The 22,270-nt window shown below is 37.4% G+C and overlaps 1 protein-coding gene across 2 annotated transcripts in view; it reads left to right on the plus strand.

The window, feature by feature from the left end:
- Positions 1-22,270, plus strand: part of MPP7 (MAGUK p55 scaffold protein 7) — a 293,058-nt gene that overhangs the window by 72,807 nt on the left and 197,981 nt on the right. For both annotated transcript variants that reach the window (XM_055334544.1, XM_055334545.1), the window contains exon 2: positions 6,984-7,145. In XM_055334544.1, the coding sequence (XP_055190519.1) occupies positions 7,109-7,145 (37 nt within the window). In that variant the 5' untranslated portion in view covers positions 6,984-7,108. The remainder of the gene's footprint in view (positions 1-6,983; positions 7,146-22,270) is intronic.

Genomic DNA, 22,270 nt, shown 5'->3' on the forward strand with positions numbered 1-22,270 from the left:
CATGCTTAAATATTACCAAAGACTCCAAAGAATTTCATTTGTGTGCATTATACTGATGTTTGCCATACTGGAAATTAAAGCTGAGTAATGAAAAAATTATTTCAGTTCATTTAAAAATAATATGTTAGGTGCGCCTGGCTGGCTCAGTCAGTAGAGCCTGTGACTCTTGACCTCAGGGTTGTGAGTTTGGACCCCACTGTGGGGGTAGAGATTATTTAAAAATAACAATGTTAAAACTTGTTACACATTAACATAAATGATGTTTCTTTCTTTCTTTCTTTCTTTCTTTCTTTCTTTCTTTCTTTTTCTTTTCTTTTCTTTTCTTTTCTTTTCTTTTCTTTTCTTTTCTTTTCTTTTCTTTTCTTTTCTTTTCTTTTCTTTTCTTTTCTTTTCTTTCTTTCTTTCTTTCTTTCTTTCTTTCTTCTTTCTTTCTTTCTTTCTTTCTTTCTTTCTTTCTTTTCTTTCTTTCTTTCTTTCTTTCTTTCTTTCTTTCTTTCTTTCTTTCTTTCTTTCTTTCTTTCTTTCTTTCTTTCTTTCTTTCTTTCTTTCTTTCTTTCTTTCTTTCTTTCTTTCTTTCTAAAAGAAAGATGGATTTCAAGAGAGCTATGGGGGAGAGAGGCAGAGGGAGAGAGAGATTCCTAATTAGGCTCCATAGCACAGAGCCCAGGAGGGGGCCTTGAGATCCTGGCCTGAGTGGTAATCAGGAGTTGGATGTTTAACTGACCCAGCTGCCCTGTAAATAACATTTCTATGAAAAATAACTTGTTTCCTAAGACAAAAAAAAATTTAGTAAATTGGGAATTTCTCTAGTGCCTGGATTAACAGACCTTCATTTTCATATCTCTATACTTTGAATTTGTTGCTATATGTTTCAGTTGAAGGGTATGAAGAAAATCACACAGATCTGCAGATGAAAAAAGGATGAGTATTTTGATAGCCTGTTCAGTGAATTGTGAAGATTCATTTATACAACCTCAGAACTTGTTGTGTGGTTGTTTATTAAAGGGAGTTGCCATGTAGAATCTGAAAATAGATCAATAAACTTATCATACTGGATCTTTGAAATCCATTGCTCTGTCTTGCACTTTGAATGAATCTTTTATTCATGTGTGGTTTTCTAATATCATATATTGATATTTGAAAAAAATATTAGTTCACAATCCACATGTAGACACTATTTAAGAAATGACATTGGTTAATATTGCACCTGATCTCAGAAGAAGCTTTGGGTATTGGGTACCTACTAGAACTACGCAAGATGGGGGCTGGGTTCCAGTGTGTTTGCGTTTGTCTGTCTCTACCTTGCAAAGTGAGGACAAGGCAGCCTCTAGAGGATCCATGTTTTATACAATTCTATTTTTTTGCCTGAAAGCTTATTTTTTTTTATCAGTAGCAATACATATTGTCATTTTTTTCAAAGTCCCAGACTCACTTCATTCATTTTCAGGAAAATATTTACCAACTACTCCATCCTGATTAAGGTGAATAGCTGAATAGCTTGTCTTTCAGTTATCCTTTTAAGTAAAAGTAGTTTTCCATGAAAAAAAGAAAACTACATTGATTTACAGAAACCATCACATAGGTGTTTTTCTTTGAAACAGACAAGACTTTATTTATGGCAGTAGTGCTTTGTGTGTACTTCTCATTTCATCATACAGAATATTAAAAAGATGGATACTGAATAGGCAGCTAATTAGTAATTTGATTAAGAACTTTTAACTTCATTAAGAACATTATAGAGTGAACATTTTTTTCTCTTTCTCCTCTTTTTTCTTTCTTTTTTTTTTAAATGAGAGTGCTTGGCACTGAAGAGTACAAGGATGAATAATTTCAATTTGGTACTCATGATTTTTCCCACCATTACTTTCCACCATCAGTGCAGATGTCAACACAGTACAAAAAGCAAATGGCATCTCGATATTTTTGTGGAAATAATTTGATCTAATGAAGTCCTCTGAGAGGGTCTTGGAGACTATTGGGGACTCTGCAGACCACACTCAGAGAACTGCTGGTATAAATGGTGTAAATACAATTTTATATAAGCAGATTTATGCCACTTACTACTTGTTGCCTCCTTTATTGTCTTACAGTTATAATGTATGAAGTTTTGAAATTATTTATTTATTTATTTATTTATTTATTTATTTATTTATTTATTTATTTATTTATTTATTTATTATAGTCACACACAGAGAGAGAGAGAGAGGCAGAGACACAGGCAGAGGGAGAAGCAGGCTCCATGCACCGGGAGCCCGACGTGGGATTCGATCCCGGGTCTCCAGGATCGCGCCCTGGGCCAAAGGCAGGTGCTAAACTGCTGCGCCACCCAGGGTTCCCCAAAGTTTTGAATAATGTTAACAGATATAGTTTGCTGCTTGCATTGGCTAATATATAATGTTTCAGATCAAGCTTTCAAAAAAATTTTTTTAAAGTTGACTTTTATTTTTATTGCTCTATCAGATTTTGAAAGTGTAACTTAGAATAATTGTAACTGGTGAAGTAACCTGCAGTTGAATTATTGGATACAGTTGTCATTTCAGTCTCCTGAAATGGTAGCATATTAATGGGATTTTTAAATACCATAAGTTAATGGAAAGTTTTCATGCTTGAGGCACCTGGTTGGCTTAGTTGGTTAAGTGCCCAACTCTTGATTTCAGCTCAAGTCATGATCCTGGGGTGGTGAGAGTGAGACCTGAGTTGGGTTCTGTGCTCAGCATGGAGTCTGCTTGACATTCTCTCCCTCTCCCTCTGCACCTCCCCCTGCTCACCCTCTCTCCCCCTCTGTAAAATAAATACATAAATAAAATTTTAAAAAGTTTTCATGTTCTTGAATACTCTGCTAAATTGAGAGGAAATTGTCTGTGGAAATGAGGTCCAGTATTTGATTTCTTGTTCATCTACCTAAACTTTGTGGGTATGTGCAGTATTGTGGTTTATGGGAAGAAAGATATATTTGGTTTTGCCTCTCATTTTTGGCACAGAGTTCTTTTTTTTTTAAAGATTTTATTTATTTATTCATGAGAGACATACAGAGAGAGAGGCAGAGGGAGAAGCAGGCTCCATGAAGGGAGCCCAATGTGGGACTTGATCCTGGGTCTCCAGGATCACGCCCTGGGATGAAGGTAGTGCTAAACCACTGAGCCACCAGAGCTGCCTGGCACGGGAGTTCTTAAAACTCTAGGTGATAAGAGTGATAAAGGTATCTTGTTAACTGATAATGTGTGTCCCCTCTCAGCCACACCTGAGATTATGGTAATGCAGTGCCTTTTGTAAAGCTCTGGAGCATGAAGGCTGGTTGCCAATGGACCAACCTAGATTGGAGTGTTGGCACTTGGCAACCCTCCCTCTGGAGATGTGAGAGGGCTAGAAGCAGCATCAGTCACCAGTGGCCAGTGATTTGATCAGTTGTGCTTATGTAATGAAGTCTCCATAGAAGCCTGAGAGGACAGAGTTCAGAGTGCTCCTGGGTTGGTGAATAGGTGGAGGTTCAGGGAAGGCGGGGGGGTGGGGTGGGGTGGGGGTGGGGGCGGGGGCGGGAAGAGTTGTGTTCCTGGAGAGGGAGAGGACATGGAAGCTGTGTTCTTCCCACATATATGCCATGTGCATCTCCTCTGTCTGGCTGGTCTGAGTTGTATCCTTTTATAATAAACAGGTAATCTACTCAGTGAATGTTTTCCTGAGTTCTTGGAGAAGGTCTGGCAAATTAATAAAGCCAAGCAGGGGTTCATGAGAACCTCTGATTGGTAGTTAATGGATCAGAAGCACAGGTGAGATAGCCTGAACTTGTGATTGACATGGGGGTGGGGACAATCTTGTGGGACCTTGCCCTGGACCTGTGGGATCTGATGCCATCTCTAGATAGATTGTGCCAGAATTGAATTGAATTTGTAGGACACTCAGCTCATGTTGCAGAATTGGTTGATATGCGGAAGAGCTCAGTTGGTGTCAGAAGTGAAGTGGTGTTCTAGTGAAGTATTGAAAGGGAGAGGAGGCACACAGGAGGAGTGTGTATTTAACATTTATGGGTGCATATAAATGAAATTTTTGCAGATGACTGTTTCTCTGGGTGCAATCAGATAATTTTTGCTTTCCTGGAAACGCCAAAAACACTGGAGTTTTCTGCGACAAACACTTGCACTTCTGTGGTTGACCATTAGATGTCATGAGTGCCATGGAAGCTCTCAGGGTTACCCAAGGCCAGTAGAAATTGAACGTTGTTAGCTCCTAGACCTTCACATAGTTCACTGTTTCCACATGATCGATGCCAGAAGAACCTGATACTGTGTGATATATAGAAGCAAGGTACAACTGGAATAATGAAATTTCAAAAATAAGCCTTTTTAAAGGAGGGTTGTAATAGTTCTACTGGGTATTGTAAATGTTTCAGGTGCACTTGATACCGCTGTTGGGTTCCTGGCGTTTGGATCTCTCTTTTTTATGGAAAGATGGATTGAACTTCAATTTAAGAATATTCGGTAATCCCTCTCAGGACGTACTGTAACACCTGGTATTTTTGTGTTGTAGTAAATCAATTCCATACAACAGTCAGTAATAATTATAGCTGGGTTCTGACAAATTCCAAAGTATTTTCAATAAATTTCGCCAAAGAAAATAACATGATTACTACAAAAATTTAGCTCAGTTTGAAAGTTAAACTCAGCGACTCTGCTTTGTTCCACAAAATAGTAAGCATTTTTACTGGTTGGGATTTTATCAAACCACTTACTTTTTATTAATATGCTTATATATGTTGTGAGAAGATAATTACTTTGTAGCATATATTTCTTAAGTAACATGACTTTGGAAAAATTTAACCTTGGGTGTTTGTCATAAAATAAAAAGCGAGAAATGCTGAGGCTTTTTTGTAAGTGGCTTTGTATGTACTGCAGCAGTATCAATTCAGAAGGATGTTTTGCTATGGAAATGTAAGGTTGTCTTAGTAGATATAGAATGTTTGATATAAGATCACTTATATGTTTGCGGTTTACCAAAGTATTCTAAGTTCTTTAAGGCGTGCAGAAAGGAGTAGTTTGCATGGTATAAACTGTATTGTATGTGTATTTCTATTAAGCAGTCGGTACTATTTAAATTATGACTTACGGCATAAAGAGCTTAAATTATCTATGTAACATACATACATATGATAACTCTCTACCCACATGCATTTACATAATTGCCCTAATGGTAGAAATGTGTGTGCATACACTTCACAAATTTCAACCATTTCCTCCTCTTTTCTCAGCACAAAGTCTTATTGAGTGCATTCTTTAAATCACGTATGGTCTGTTTCTTACTTTCTTTGTGTTCAAATTAGGGAGCACTTTTATGTAGTTGAATTTTAATCCCGATTGTTATAATAATTTATGACAGCAAAGTAGAGTTGCCTCTTAAAATTATCGGGGAAAACAGCCTCAGAAATAAATGGGCATTGATGAAACTTGGTCTTTCTCACTTATTTAAAAATAAGCTCCATGATTTATAGTTTATTTGGCATTTAAAATAATTGCCCTCACATTTTTAATTATTAGTCTTGTCTGTATGGGTACGTGTGCATATTTTAACTTTGTCAACCTTTGTACTATGAAACAAAATGCAAGCCATTGCACCGGATAGTTTGGTTCAAGACAGTCTGGTGACTTTTTTCATCCTAACATTTGCTGTGATAATTAGAAAGCTAATTTAGAAGGTTTTAATAGAATTTTACAGTTTGGACTTTTTCAATGAGCTTTGGCAAGCTCCTTTTATTCTGTAAATGAATCAGCAATTTAAAGGCTTCCCGGGTTGAAGTGAGCCAGTGTATCGAGTGTTTACAATATCTGTTTTTCTTGTTAATATATGTTAAAATATGCTTTTAAATTACTGAATTTGCTTTATAGCAAACTGGGGAAAATGCATTAAAAATGGACTTAAACACATGGTGTGGGTCTTCTGATTTCTAAAAAATGTAAATGTAGTCTATTTTCCATTATTAGCAGTGGTCCAATTTAAACCACATGGCCTTCTCCTAGGTGTCAGGCCAGCATCAGTTTTAATCTTCTTTCTTTTATGTTTTCATTTTATAACGTCATTGCCTGATGAATTAAAGAGCTCCAGTCATAATAGCCAGCATTTCTTGTTTGCTAGTCATATGCCAGATGCTGTGCTGTGAGACTTAGTCTATTTCATCATGAAACGATTCTAAATTGGGGATTCTAAAATTCCCCAATTTTATATACGGAAATTAAGGCATAATAAGATTAAAAAGTTGTCCAAGATGATAGAGTTGGCAGGATGAGAGATGAGGCCGAACTCTGGAGTCCTTTCTCCTTAGCTACGAGACAGTAACACTTTACTGCTTATTTTGGGATAAACTGTCATTAAAACAGCTTTTGGAAAAGAGTGGATATTTTTTAAGGTGCCCCAAAGCTTAGTTTTTACTAAATGAATTGGCTTTTGTGTATTAGCATGGATTGGGAGGTCTCGTTTAGATGAACACTTCTGTGAATCCCTAACATCTTCAGTTCTCGCAGTTTCTCCGGGTGATTTGCAGTTTTGAGTTAGAGAACTTTGCAGTTGGCATATTAGGATGAGCTCTTGAAATAATTCCAACTGTTTGTAAGTTGTCGACCATCTACAGAGTCTCTGTTCTGCATTAGAAATATAGTGTGGAATCACGGTCAGAGAGGCCAAGGATTTTTAGAATAGCACCGGTGTTAAAACCTTTTTACTGTTCTCAGTCTGCACTCAGCAGTCCTCAAACCAACTAGAAAAATCTTTAAGGAAGCCTTGATACATGCATGAGGAGCTTTCGTGGTTTTAATTAGAAATTTCACATCAAAATAAAAATCTCACACTTAATATTTGCAAGAAGTATGTAGACAAAATTTGGAAGAATTGTGATCTTGTAGCGTGTCGGAATAAGAACTCTGAATTAGTTGCAGAAGGTTGCAATTTAGTAGACTTCCCTGTTACTATTTTTAAAGCATTTTTTCTTCTCTTTTTAGAAACGGCCTGCTCGATATATAAATCTTGGTGGACAGCGTGGCTGCAGGCCATCAAGCTGGAATTCCCTGTGACTTTCTAAGCGGAGAGGGTTTGGTGTGCGTGGTCTAAGCCTGAGGCTTGCATCATGCCAGCTTTATCGACAGGATCTGGTAGTGACACAGGTATGTGAACCCAAGAGGGGCAGTCTTCCTTGTATCCTTACTGAAATTTTCCTGTCCACAATGAAAACCAGCATCACTTTAAGTAAGTGCAAACAGATCGTGCCTGTTTTTCTGTAGGCAGTGGCAGGGACACAAAATCAACTTACATGCATCCTTCCAAGATAAAAGTTGTCAAAGGACATCGTTGACTGACCACTGCTTTCTCAGGTTGTGGTGGCTTGGCAGATGCTCTTGTATGGTCTTACTTTTTTGGAATAATGCCAGGAGTTTAAGTGCTTTAAAAAAAAAAAAAAGAGTATTTTAAACATATGAAAAAGCATGGCAAATGCCATGATATTCCTGTTATTATTCACTCAGATTTAATAACAGGAACTTTTTGCCATCCTTCAGACCTCTCACATTCTTCTTTTAAGAAATGAAACAATCCCTACCCCATTCTTGCATTTTATTTCTACCTGTCACCAGAAATTAAAAAAACTATTCTAAAGTTATATTCTGTCATTAAGGGTTTCAGTTTAAACAAACAAGTTATTTCACCTTATTATCAGTGGTAAGATATAGTGATACTTTGAATAAAGGCTTCTAAGAAAGGGAGGAAACTCATGTATGTTTGTGTAAACTCCTCCTCTTCTGATCTGTTTCAGGGGGTGGGTGAAGTAAGTCAGTGCCCCTTTGAAGTCCTAATCTGGGGTTCCCCAGAATTAGCACTTTTTAATTTTTTAAAAATGTTTTATTTATTTATTGATGAGAGGCACAGAGAGGGGCAGACGGAGGGAGAAGCAGGTGGGACTTGATTCCTGGACCCAGGATTATGCTCTGAGCCAAAGGCAGACACTCAACCACTGAGCCACCCATGCATCCCAGCACTTTTTAATTTAAAAGAAATTTTAATTAAAAAGGTTTTTTTTTTTTTTTTTTTTGAGTATGGTCGACACACATTACATTAGTTTCAGGTGCACAACATAGTGATCCAGCTTCTCTGTATGTTATGCTGTGCTCACACAAGTGTAGCTACCATCTGTCACTATACAACACTATCACAATGTCATTGACTATATTCCTTTTTTTTTTTAAAAGGATTTCTTTATTATTATTACTTTTATTTGTTTTTTTATTGAGAGACACCGAAAGGGAAGTAGAGACACAGGCAGATGGCAAAGCAGGCTCCCTGCACTGAGCCTGATGCAGGGCTTGATCCCAGGACCCCGGGATCTTGATCTGAACTGAAGGCAGACACTCAATCACTGAGCCACCCAGGTGCCCTCATTGCCTAGATTCCTCAGGCTGTGCCTTTGACTCCCGTGAATTATTCATCCCATAACTAGGAGCCTGTGTCTCCCATGCCCCTTCACCCATTCTGCCCATGCCCCCCACCGACCTCCCCTTTGGCAACCATCAGTTTGTTTTCTGTACTTATAGGCCTGAGAACCAGCACTTTTTAAAAATGTAAATTCATGGGCCCTTTGAGAAACTATTAACACAGAATGTGAGTGGGCTTGAGGAGCTATGCCTTGCATTTTTAAGGCCCCTCAAAAGAAGGGGCTTACTTAGTGTGTGACTAAAAATAACATTCTGTGTGTTACACTGACTGTCCTGAATTTGGCTTCCCCAGTGCCATCTGTAAGCAGCTGAGATAGCAGTCTTCAGCGTGGGCAGTGACTAGCACCATGATTTTAACAAAGCTGAATCACAAATTTGGAAATCTCATTCTTTGCTATTTGAAGCATATCCATAACTTACCTTTTGGTAGGTTTATCTCATCTTCATCCATCAGTAATGTTTTTTTTTTTCCCCCACTGTAATTTACACTGAGGCTTAGTTTTTCTAAAGAAGTGATTTTTGATTTTCAAATACATAAATATCTTTTTTTTTTTCTCAAGACATTACCTTGGAAGCCAAGTCTTTCGGAAAAAAATTCTCTTCATTTTAGTTTTTATGTAGTCCCACATTGTGTTCTACTATATAAAATAAATGATTCAACTTTCTATAATGGTTTGGGAAATTATAGATAAAATTTGAGTCATAAATTTACTAGTTGTGTAATGAATAAGTTTTTATGTCTTGCTATGCCTCAGTTTAATTGCAAAATATTGTTGCTTATATCTATCTCGAAGAATGATTAGAATGGAGTACTTCTAATTTCTGGGGGCAGTGGAAGGGTTATCATGGAAACAGCAGAGGCTACTCAGATTTGAAAATGACTTTCCATACATAGCTGGCTCACTTGGTGCAAATCTAAGTGCCTGTGTGACTCACACCTGGCTTGGTGATATTTTTGACCTGTGTTTGAGTCCTGTCCCAAGAGTCACTGTGTTCGGGGAAGCTCCGAAAGCATGGTGCATACATGAGATGCTTATGGTTCCCTGTAGCTCCTTGCAGACCAGCTGCAGTTTACTGGTCAGGGGTCATTCTTCTACCCCAGGTAGTGTTGCTTCGCACTGTCATCTCTGGGGTACAGAGCGAGAGAGCATGACCAAAGGGCAGGCGCTCATGCAGCAGGAGAGTGGCCTCTCTGACACACATAGTGCTCATGAAGGAAAATGCTTTCAAATACTTTCCGGGTAAAACATACCATTTCTTCCTCTTCCCCTTTCTACTTATTTCACTAAGGGAAAAAAAAGTTTAATTACACAAGTAATACATTGTCAAAGATGGATAGATAAAAAAGGAAAAGAATTCTTTACCCATTTTTCCTCTGCCCCCAATCTCATTTCTTTCACCATTTGACGAGTATCCTTTAAGAATGTTCTGTACATTAAACACTTATATAGGGATGTGCATAAACATATTTTTAAGGCATTAAGCACTGATAGGTGGATATACATAAATATATAGGGATGGACATACAAAAATCTATGTCTTTTTGTTCTTTCCTTTTTAATCAGATTCTGTCCTACTCTGTGGATTGTTCTATGACTTTCTTTCTAGACCAAGTAATGTGTCAGAGCTGTATTTCCATGGTGTGTGTGTGTGTGTGTCTGTCTGTCTAGATAACCTTTATATACATATATCTGTATCTCTACCTCATTCTTCTAAACTAAGGCATACTTTTCCATCTTATCCCAGTTGAATGAACTATAGTATCATAATTCTGTTGATGAAAGCCTCAGCTTTGCTCCTTTTGTAATATTTTGGAAGAAAAGATGTAAATATTGAATGGATGTTATCAAATTGTCCTCCAGAGGGGTTAAAGCACTTGATGACGGTGGACAGTGCACTAAAGAATCTTTCTCTTGTAATTTTGCTGAACCTTTATAATTTTTACCCATCTGAGAGGTAAAACATGGTATTTTAAGTGTTAAAGGTGCATTACTACTCCTATTGAGCCTATTTCCACTTGTTTGATGGCCATTTGTTCCTTGGATTTGTCAATTTATCTCCTTTCCCATTTTTCTATTGATTATCATCTTATGTTTTTTTTTACAGAATTTCTTTATTTGCATTTTGTATATGATGGGGCATTTTAGGTTGAAACACCATTTTTTTTCTAACCATTTGTCCTTTGTTTTCTTAAGTAGTATTTCTTTTATTGAAGTTGGTAACTTCTATGTGGACAAATCATTTTTTTCTGTAGGGTTAATGCTTTTTTTTCTTATGCTTTCCTACCTACTGCAAGATAATGGAGATATTCTCTAAGATTTTCTTCTGAGAGTGAAAACTGTTTGTTTTTACATACTTGAATTTTAGTCCGTCATTTACATGTGGAGTGAAACTGTTATCCAATTTTATTTCCTATGTGAACAGCCAGTAGTTCCCCAGATCACTTACTCAGTAGTCTATCATTTAGACATAAATTTGTAATATCCTCTTTATTGTATACCAGTATTATGTATGTTCTGGGTTTTCTTTGTTGGCTTTTTTTGAAAAATAATTTTAATGGACCCTATTTTTTAGAGCAATTTCAGATTTATAGAAAGATTATAAAGATAATACAGAGTTCCAGTACACCTTATACCTTGTTTCCCTGATCACTAACATCTTTCCTTAGTTTGCTACATTCATTTTGATTAGTGAATTGATACTGATACCACGTTTTTTTTTCTTTTAAAGATTTTATTTATTTATTCATGAGAGACACAGAGAGAAAGAGGGGCAGAGACACAGACAGAGGGAGAAGCAGGCTCCATGCAGGGAGCCCAACGTGGGACTTGATCCTGGGTCTCCAGGATCATACCCTGAGCTGATGGTGGCGCTAAACCCTGAGCCACCCGGGCTGCCCTGATACACTGTTATTAACTATAATTTATACTTCATTCAGATTTTCTTCATTCAGTTTTCCCCTAATATTCTTTTTGTTTTGTTTTGTTTTTTTTTTTTTTTTTTTGGCTCCAGGATCTTCTCTTTCATTTAGTTGTCATAGTCTCTTTAGGCTCCTCTCAGCTCTGAGGGTTTCTCAGACTTTCCTTGTCTTTGCTGACCTTGACCCTTTTTAGGCATACTAGTCAGGTGTGTTGTAGAATTCTCCTCTATTGGCATTTGCCTTCTATAAAGTACCATTGTTATCATATCAAGGGTATATACCATCAACTTGATTTGTGACTGTTATTGGTCCACAGGGTGAAATAGTCTTTGTCAGGTTTCTCCACTGTAAAGTTGTTCTCTTTTCCCATTCTTTGCATACTGTACTGTTTGGAAGGAGGTCTCCATGTGCAGCCCACACTAGAGTAGTGCGTTAGGCTTGCCCTTCTTTAGAAGCTAAAGTATCTCTATAATAAATTTGGAATATTTTATCTTTTTTTCCTCCTATTTATTCAGTCATTTCTTCATATCAATGTGGACTAATGGACATTTATTGGTATTTTGGGTTATAATCCAGTACTAAGTTTATTTTGTTCCAGTTGTGTTCCACACTGTGTTCCACATTGTTCCAGTTTTGGCTGTCAGGAGCTGATTCAGTTGGCTCCCATCAATGTGGGCTTGCTTGTTTTCATTTTAACAATTCCTAACTTTGGTACTGTCGGGTGCCTGAGGCTCATTTTACAGTGCTCCAGTTCTGGGAATCAGCCATGTCTCCAGGGAGCCCTCATGCCCCAGTAGGGCAGTGAGATTAGATCCCAGGATCTGGGTGATGGTCTGTACATTGCTACCAGAGTATTGTTTCTTATATGTCCTCTCATCTGACAGAGCAAAGAAACACATGTATATATGCTAACCCATGTAGATAATACACATTGTCAACATTTTTGTGTGCGATCAGCTGTAACTGTAGTGAGCTAAAGATGAATTCTTACTGATGTCACTAATTCATTAACAAATGGATCGTTTTAGCCTCCTTCCTTTGCTTATCAGTTCCCACTCCCAACAGTGAGAAGCGTGGCTGTCACCATCCATTTACTCATTCAATTCCAGTGTGTGTGTGAAGCAATATCAGAATTGTTAATCTACACCTCATGGGAAACAGCTTTTATCGACCAGAGTTGATCTTGGTTTCCTTCCTCTGATAGTATTATTCTGTTTTTGATTTTATGGAATCATTCCTTTCGTGCATAGTACCTATGTTCGTTCTAGTTTATAAAGTAATTGATTTTTTTCAAACATTATATAACATGAAATGTATATATAGACATACACATAAAACTTTTCAAAAGACAGTTTTAAAATTGGTTATAATGCAATAGCCATGTGATCACCATTTGGTTCAAGAAATCAAGCATCCTGAAAGCAACCTTTCTTCCCGTTCACAATCTCTTCAGCTCCTTACAAGTGGACATTTAAAAAAAGATTCCTGTTTTACACTAGACAGAAAACATAGTTTATGATTTATGTAAGCTCCCAGGCAGTGTAGCTTAATTTCTTATTTTTGAACTTCAGACATGGGATTATACCATATGAATTGGAGTAGTTCTATGTGTTAGACCTTCCAACCACCTTCTCTTGTTCTGTGGCTTGTCCTCTTATGCTTTGTTCTGTCCTCTCCTATTCTCTATGCAGAAGTTACTTGTCAAGCACCATTTTCCTTTAGATTAGTGAGTTTTGAATTGTGTTCATGAAATATTTCCTTAATTTATGACCGAAAAGTTATTCCCTTTTCCATTTTCATCTTGATTTCACTACTCTAGATTTTTGTTTGTAACATGTGAATCTGGATCTCAAAAGAAATTCTCTCAACATTTCTTCTTTGTCATATTTGCTCTAAGTTTTTTCATATTTGCCATTTACTTGATTAAGGAATTTTCCTTTTATTCTTTGTAAAATGACTTTTTGAATGACTAGCCATTGAACTTTGTCAAGTGCTTTTTATTTATTTATTGTAATGATCATATGATTTGTTTCCTGTCAATCTCAACATAGCAAAGTTCATTGGTTTTTGACTTTTTTTTTTTTTTTACTGATTTTTGACTGTTCAACCGTCATTGGACCATTATTTGAGATAACCTAATTTGTTCATGATTTGTTATCCTTTTCATATAATCTGCTAGAGTTAGTTGACTCATAGTTTATTTATAACTTTAATGTCCCCTTTTATGAGACCTCAGCCTATAATTTTGCTTTCTCATTCTCTCTCGTCAGATTTTCACAATATCCTGGGTAGCCTTATGCTGTGAGGTGGAAGTCTCTACTCTTCTGTGGATAAGTTTATGAAAAACTGAAGTTAGTTTTTCCTTTAGCAGAACTGACTTGTTGAGTTACTTGGGCCTGGACGTTTTCTTTTTGATAAGGATATTGGTAACTATTTTAAAGATGACAAGAATGTTTAGGCTTTCTATTTCTTCTTGACTTAGTTTTAATGATTTATATTAAGATTGGTCCATTTCACCTAAATTGTCAAATTTCTAAAAAAGTTGCTTATAATATTTCATGTGTGCAGTTTCTATGTTGTTTTTCATCTTGGTCCTGCTATTGGTACTTACTGCCCTTTCTTCTCTTTCCTCAATATTGCTAGAGTTTTGGCATTACTCTTTTTAGATATAAAACTTTTAGCCTTATTAATTTTCTTCATTGTATATTAGTTTTTATTTCATTGACTTTTTAAATATACTTTTGTTGCCATTTGCATATCTTTTCCTATCCTTTTATTGTCAACTTTTCTGTATTCCTGCTTTATTATAGCTTTTGTGAATTACAGTTGGAACTTTCTGAGGCAACAGGTCAGAAGTCTTTGCTTTTAACTGGAGTATCTTCAGGACAGTTCATTATAATGTATGATTTTTAAAATTTAAAATCTAACATATTTTGTGTTGTTTTGTCCTGATTTTTCTAAGTTTCTTTTTCTATTATGTATTCTTTCGGATTAGATAGGGTTTTCCCTGTGTACAGTTTTGAAGTTAATACATTCTCTTTTATGTTCTTTTAGTGGCTACCTTAGAAATTATGACATGAATCCTTTATTATAAAATCCTATCTTAATCTCGTTTTATTGTCATCTGGAAAAAATTCAGAGATCTTAGGACACTTTTGCCCCATATACTTTCCTGCCAACTTAAGTGCTATTGTGTCCCGTATTTCAATTCTCTCTAAAAAGCAAACAAAAAACAAAAACCCCTCACAACCTTGAAGATATCCTTATTCTGCTTTATATTATCAGTATTCATTTAGTATTACCACCATTTTGTTTGTTCTACTCTCCATCTTACAGCTCAGCCTTGTCACCCAGGCTGATTTTTCACCTGTTTAAAGTAAAACAGCTCTAGAATCTCCTGTGTTGAAGGTTTGTGGCTATCAAACTATGTCTTTCAGTGTATCAGTACATGTTTTTATTTCCCTCCATTTTTTTCATTTTAAAGTATAATCGATATGACATACTAGTTTCAGGTGTGCAACATAAAATTGGCATTTGTATACCTTGCACAATGATCACCATATCTTGTCTTGTTAACATCTCCCTCCATGCACAGTCACACCTTTTTTTTTCTTGTGATAAGAACTTTTAAGATGTATTTTCTTTTTTTTAAAGATGTATTTTCTTAAAGCAACTTTCAAATTTCCAATGCATTATTATTGACTATAGTCACCATGCTGTGCATGACTTCATTTTATAACTGGAAGTTTGTACCTCTTGATCCCCTTCATCCATTTTACCCACCCAGCCTCACTCCCTTCCCTTTTGGCAACCACCTGTGTATTCTCTGTACCTCTGACTTTTATTTGTTTTTTAGATTTTGGGTATAAATGAAATCATACCATATTTGTCTGTCTCTGACTTTTTTCACTTAGCATAATACCCTCAAGGTTCATACAAGTTGCAAATGGCTAGATTTTATTTTATGGCTGACTAGTATTCTTGTGTGTGTGTGTGTGTGTGTGTGTGTGTGTGTGTGTGTGTGTAAATCTTTTCCCATTCATCCCTCTAAGGATGGTTATTTCCATATCTTGGCTATTGTAAATAATGCTGCAATGAACATAGAGGTACATGTACCTTTTTGAATTAGTTTTTCTTCAAATAAATACCCAAAAGTGGAATTGCTGGATCAATGTGGGAGTTGTATTTTTAAGTTTTTGACTGTTTTCCAGATTATTTTCTATGGTGGCTGCACCAATTTACAACCTCACCAACAGTGCACAAGGGTCTCCTTTGCCCACAGCCTCATCACTTGTTATTTCTTGTCTTTTTGATATTGGCCTTTCTCACAGGTGTGAAGCAATATCTCATTGTGATTTTCATTTGCATTTCTCTGATGATTTGTGATGTTGAACATCTTTTCGTTTGCCTGTTGGTGATCTTTATGTCTTCTTTGGGAAAATATCTATTCAGATCCTCTGCCCATTTTTCAAATTGAATTGTTTGTTTCTTGTTGATATTGAACTCTATGAATTTTTTATATATTTTGGCTGTTATTGAATAGGATTTGCAGTTCTTCTTCCATTCAGTAGATTGCCTCTTTTATTTTGTTGATGATTCTCTTTGCTGTGCAGAAGCTTTTTAGTTTTATGTAGTCTTATTTATTTTTGCTTTTTGATGCCACTGCCTTTGGAATCATAAGATCCAAAAAAAAAAATCTCCAAGAGTGATGTCAAAGAGCTTACCACCTATGTTTTCTTCTAGGAGTTTAATGATTTCAGGTCTTTCATTCAAGTCATTAATCTATTTTGAGTTAATTTCTGCATATAGTGTGACATGATGGTCCAGTTTCATTCTTTTATATGTAGTTGTCTAGTTTTCCGAGCACCATTTATTGAGGAGATTATTCTTTCTCCATTGTATATTCTTGCCTCTTTTGTTGTAAAGTAATTGGCCGTATATGCCTGGGTTTACTTCTGAGGTCTGTCTTCTGTCCCCCTGCTCTGTGTGTCTGTTTTTATGCCAATACCATACATTTTGATTACTTTAGTTTTTAGATACTATAGCTTGAAAACAAGGAGTGTGATGTCTCAAACTTGTCCTTTCTCAAGATATGCTTTGGCTGTTTAGGATATTTTGTGGTTCTATACAAATTTTACAATTGTTAGGAAACAACAAATGTTGGAGAGGATGTGGAGAAAGGGGAACCCTCTTGCACTGTTGGTGGGAATGTGAACTAGTACAGCCACTCTGGAAAACTGTGTGGAGGTTCCTCAAAAAGTTAAAAATAGAGCTACCCTATGAGCCAGCAATTGCACTGCAGGGGATCTACCCCAAAGATACAGATGCAGTGAAACGCCGGGACACCTGCACCCCAGTGTTTATAGCAGCAATGTCTACAATAGCCAAACTGTGGAAGGAGCCTGGGTGTCCAGGTGAATCGATAAAGATGATGTGGTGTATATATAGAATGGAATATTCAGCCATTAGAAATGATGACTACCCACAATTTGCTTCAACGTAGATGGAACTGGAGGGTATTATGCTGAGTGAAGTAAGTCATTTGGAGAGGGAGAGACATTCTATGGTCTCATTCATTTGGGGAATATAAAAAATAGTGAAAGGGATTAAAGGGGAAAGAAGAGAAAATGAGAAATATCAGAGAGGGTGACAAAACATGAGAGACTCCTAACTCTGGGAAATAAACAGGGGTAGTGGAAGGGGAGGGGCACGGGGGGATGGGGTGACTGGGTCGGGCACTGAGGCGGGGCACTTGACGGGATGAGCACTGGGTGTTATATGTTGGCAAATCGAACTCCAATAAAAAATATTAACACAGAAAAATTTTACGATTGTTCTATTTCTGTGAAAAATTCCACTAGAATTTTGATAGGAATTGCCTTCACTCTGTAGATTGCTTTGGTTAGTGTGGACATTTTTGCAATATTCTTCAACCCAGCAGTATGGAATATCTTTCTGTTAATTTGTGTTGTCTCTCTTCAGTTTCCTGTAGTTTTCAGAATATATAGATCCTTCATCTTGGTTAAATTTATCCTTGGGTATTTTTTTAAATGTAATTTTATTTATTTATTTACTTATCTTTTAAATGTAATTTTAAATGGGATTTGTTTTCTTAGTTTCTCTTCCTGATAGTTTGTTGGTGTACACAAGTGCGACAGAATTTTGTATATCAGTTGTGTACTTGCAACTTTATTGAATTCATTTATTAGTTCTAACCGTCTTTTCCATAGTCTGTAGGGTTTTCTATGTATAAAATTGCGTTATCTACAAATAGTGATGGTTTTACTTCTTCCTTTACAATTTGGATTCCAATTTATTTCTTTTTTCTGCCTAATTGCTGTGGCCGAGACTTCTAATACTGTGTTGAATCAAAGTGGTGAGAATGAGCATCTTAGCCTTGTTTCTGATTGTAAGCAGGAAGCTTTTCCCTGTTGAGCATGATGCTAGCTGTGGGGTTGTCATACATGGTCTTATATTTTGAGGTACATTTTGTCTATACGCACTTTGTTGAGTTTTTGGGGTTTAATCTTGGTGTTTCATTGGGAACATGTTTGTCTGTTTCCTCATGTTGCCTGACTTTGTATGTATGTCTTTGCGTTAGGTGAAACAGCTATCTCTTCTAGTCCTGAAGGTGTGGCCCTTTGTGGGTGATCATGTTTATTGTTTAACCTTGCTTTAGTTTTTGTTGTCTCTCATAGTGTGTCTCCAATTATTCTAAACCTGTGGGGCTCACAAACACAATCCACCCTGGCTACCAGAGTCTCATATTCAGTAGGCATTGCCTGTGTGGGGTGCATGTACCTGCTGGCTTGGGGGCCTCTGGCAGTGGGAGTGTCACTAGAGGTCAGGGCACTGGCCTCCTGCTTCTGGCAGGGCCATGGCAGCAGTGTGGAGGGGGAAGGAGGTACTAGAAGGTTAGATTGAGAATGCAAAAACAACTCCTGCCAGCATTGGCAGTAGCAAGGTAGAGAAAGAGCATAAATATGCCACCTTCCAGAGGCTTTTGTCTTTAGACTGAATCTGAATAGGCTTTTGCCCTTCTGGTAGATGCTTTAAGATTAGCAAATGAAACTCCTTCACATCTGGTTTAAGCTCCTTTCAAACTGGTGCTTTTGTACTGGGTCCTGAGGCAAATGAGTCTGAGTGTGAGCCCTATAGGAGCAGAGTCTGCATTCACTACAGCCCTATGATTCTCTTGGATGGAAGCTCCATTGGTTTCCACCAGCCAGGTGTTTTGGGGGCTGTCTGTCTGGTGCATCTCTTAGGGGTCATGGTGCATGATGTATAGCACAGATCCCTCCTTCAGGGAGTGGTTTTGTATTTGTGAGACCCCTCCTTCATGGGTTGTTGCATGGGGGGTGGGTTTTTGACAAAAATACAACTACGTCTGTCACTCCTCACTGTCTGTGTAGTTTTTTACCCCTATTGTGAAGTAGTTGTCCAGCGAGTTTTCAGGTTCTTCTCAGAGATAGTTGTTTTTTATATGTAGCTGTAGAGGAAGGGAGTTCAGGATTTTTTTATGTCACTATCTTCAATTACCTCCCTGTTTGCCTCTGTTCTTTCTTTCTTTCTTTTTTGTTTTAAAGATTTTATTTATTTAATCATGAGAGAAACAGAGAAGCAGAGACACAGGAAGAGGGAGAAGCAGGCTCCCTGCAGGAAGTCTGATGCAGGACTCGATCCCAGGACCTCCATCCAGGCCACCCACCTCTTTTCTTGAATGGCATTTTTACTAAGCAAAGAATGCTAGGTTGGCTATTATTACTTACTTACTTATTTTTAGTATAGTGAAAGATGATGAAATGATATCTTTAAAGTTGCTATTTAGGAGTCAGCTCTCAGGATCTCTGCTTTTTATTTTTTTATATTGGAGTTCAATTTGCCAACATATAGCATATCACCCAGTGCTCATCCTGTCAAGTCCCCCCTCAGTTCCCATCACCCAGTCACCCCCACACCCCACCCAGCTCCCTTTCCACGACCCCTTGCTTGTTTCCTAGAGTTAGGAGTCTCTCATGTTTTGTCTCCCTCTCTGATATTTCCCACTCATTTTCTCTCCTTTCCCCTTTATTCCCTTTCACTATTTTTTATATTCCCCAAATGAATGAGACCATAGAATGTTTGTCCTTCTCCGATTGACTTATTTCACTTGGCATAATACCCTCCAGGTCCATCCACATTGAAGCAAATGGCGGGTATTCGTCATTTCTAATGGCTGAGTAATATTCCATTGTATACATAGACCACAGCTTCTTTATCCACTCATCTTTCGATGGACACCGAGGCTCCTTCCACAGTGTGGCTGCTGTGGACATTGCTGCTAGAAACATCGGGGTGCAGGTGTCCTGGCGTTTCACTGCATCTGTATCTTTGGGGTAGATCCCCTGCAGTGCAATTGCTGGGTCATAGGGCATATCTATTTTTAACTCTTTGAGGAACCTCCACACAGTTTTCCAGAGTGGCTGCACCAGTTCACATTCCCACCAACAGTGCAAGAGGGTTCCTCTTTCTCCACATCCTCTCCAACATTTGTGGTTTCGTGCCTTGTTAATTTTCCCCATTCTCACTGGTGTGAGGTGGGATCTCATTGTGGTTTTGATTTGTATTTCCCTGATGGCAAGTGATGCAGAGCATTTTCTCATGTGCTTATTGGCCATGTCTATGTCTTCCTCTGTGAGATTTCTGTTCATGTCTTTTGCCCATTTCATGATTGGATTGTTTGTTTCTTTGCTGTTGAGTTTAATACGTTCTTTATAGATCTTGGATACTAGTCCTTTATCTGATAGGTCATTTGCCAATATCTTTTCCCATTCTGTAGGTTGTCTTTGAGTTTTGTTGAATGTTTCTTTTGATGTGCAGAAGCTTTTTATATGATGAAGTACCAATATTTCATTTTTGCTTTTGTTTCCCTTGCCTTCATGGATGTATCTTGCAAGAAGCTGCTGTGGCCAGGTTAAAAAAGGGTGTAGCCTGTGTTCTCCTCTAGGATTTTGATGGATTCTTGTCTCACGTTTAGATCTTTCATCCATTTTGAGTTTATCTTTGTGTATGGTGTAAGAGAATGGTCCAGTTTCATTCTTCTGCATGTGGATGTCCAATTTTCCCAGCACCATTTATTGAAGAGATTGTCCTTTTTCCAGTGGATAGCCTTTCCTGCTTTGTCGAATATTACTTGACCATAGAGTTGAGGGCCCACCTCTGGATTCTCTATTCTGTTCCATTGATCTATGTGTCTGTTTTTGTGCCAGTACCACACTGTCTTGATGACCACAGCTTTGTAGTACAACCTGAAATCTGGCATTGTGATGCCCCCAGCTCTGGTTTTCTTTTTTAATATTCCCCTGACTATTCGGGGTCTTTTCTGATTCCACAAAAATCTTAAGGTGATTTGTTTCAACTCTCTGAAGAAAGTCTGTGGTATTTGGATAGGGCTTGCATTGAACGTGTAAATTGCCTTGGGTAACATTGACATTTTCACAATATTAATTCTGCCAATCCATGAGCATGGAATATTTTTCCATGTCTTCCTCAATTTCTTTCAGAAGGGTTCTATAGTTTTTAGGGTATAGATCCTTTACCTCTTTGGTTAGCTTTATTCCTAGGTATCTTATGCTTTTGGGTGCAATTGTAAATGGGACTGACTCCTTAATTTCTCTTTCTTCAGTCTCATTGTAGTGTATAGAAATGCCACTGATTTCTGGGCATTGATTTTGTATTCTGCCGAATTGTGGTATGAGTTCTAGCAATCTTGGGGTGGAGGCTTTTGGTTTTTTCATGTAGAGTATCATATCATCTGCAAAGAGGGAGAGTTTGACTTCTTTGTCAATTTGAAAGCCTTTTATTTCTTTTTGTTGCCTGATTGCTGAGGCTAGGACTTCTAGTACTATGTGGAATAATAGTGGTGAGAGTGGACATCCCTGTCATGTTCCTGATCTTAGGGGAAAGGCTCCCAGTGTTTCCCCATTGAGAATGATATTTGCTGTGGACTGTTCGTAGATGGCTTTTAAGATGCTGAGGAATGTTCCCTCTATCCCTACGCTCAGAATAGTTTTGTTCAGGAATGGATGCTGTATTTTGTTCAATGCTTTCTCTGCATCTATTGAGACGATCATATGGTTCCTGTTTTTTCTCTTGTTGATGTGATCTATCACATTGTTTTACGAATGTTGAAGCAGCCTTGCATCCGGATAAATTCCACTTGGTCATGGTGAATAATCTTTTTAATGTACTGTTGGACCCTATTGTCTAGTATCTTGTTGAGAATTTTTGCATCTGTGTTCAGGGATATTGGTCTATAATTCTCCTTTTTGGTGGGGTCTTTAGTTTTGGAATTAAGGTGATGCTGGCCTCATAGAAAGAGTTTGTAAGTATTCCATCTGTTTCTATCTTTCAGAACAGCTTTCATAGAACAGGTATCACTTCTTCTTTAAACATTGGATAGTATTCCCCTAGGAAGCCATCTGGCCCTGGACTTTTGTGTCTTGGGAGGTTTTTGATGACTGCTTCAATTTCCTGCCTGGTTTTCGGCCTGTTTAGGTTTTCTATTTCTTCCTGTTCCAGTTTTGGTAGTTTTTGCTTTTCTAGAAATGCGTCCATTTCATCTAGATTGCCTAATTTATTGGCGTATAGCTGTTCATGATATGTTTTTAAAATCATTTGTATTTCCTTGGTATTGGTGGTGATCTTTCCTTTTTCATTCGTGATTTTATTAATTTGAGTCTTTTCTCTTTTGTTTTTAATAAGGCTGGGTAATGGTTTATCTATCTTATTAATTGTTTCAAGGAACCAACTCCTGGTTTTGTGGGTCTGTCCCACAGTTCTTCTGGTCTCTATTTCATTGAGTTCTGCTCAAATCTTTATTAATTCTCTTCTTCTGCTGGGCGTA

Source organism: Nyctereutes procyonoides, unplaced genomic scaffold, assembly GCF_905146905.1.
Source record: "Nyctereutes procyonoides isolate TBG_1078 unplaced genomic scaffold, NYPRO_anot_genome, whole genome shotgun sequence".
NCBI classification, from domain to species: Eukaryota; Metazoa; Chordata; class Mammalia; order Carnivora; family Canidae; genus Nyctereutes; species Nyctereutes procyonoides.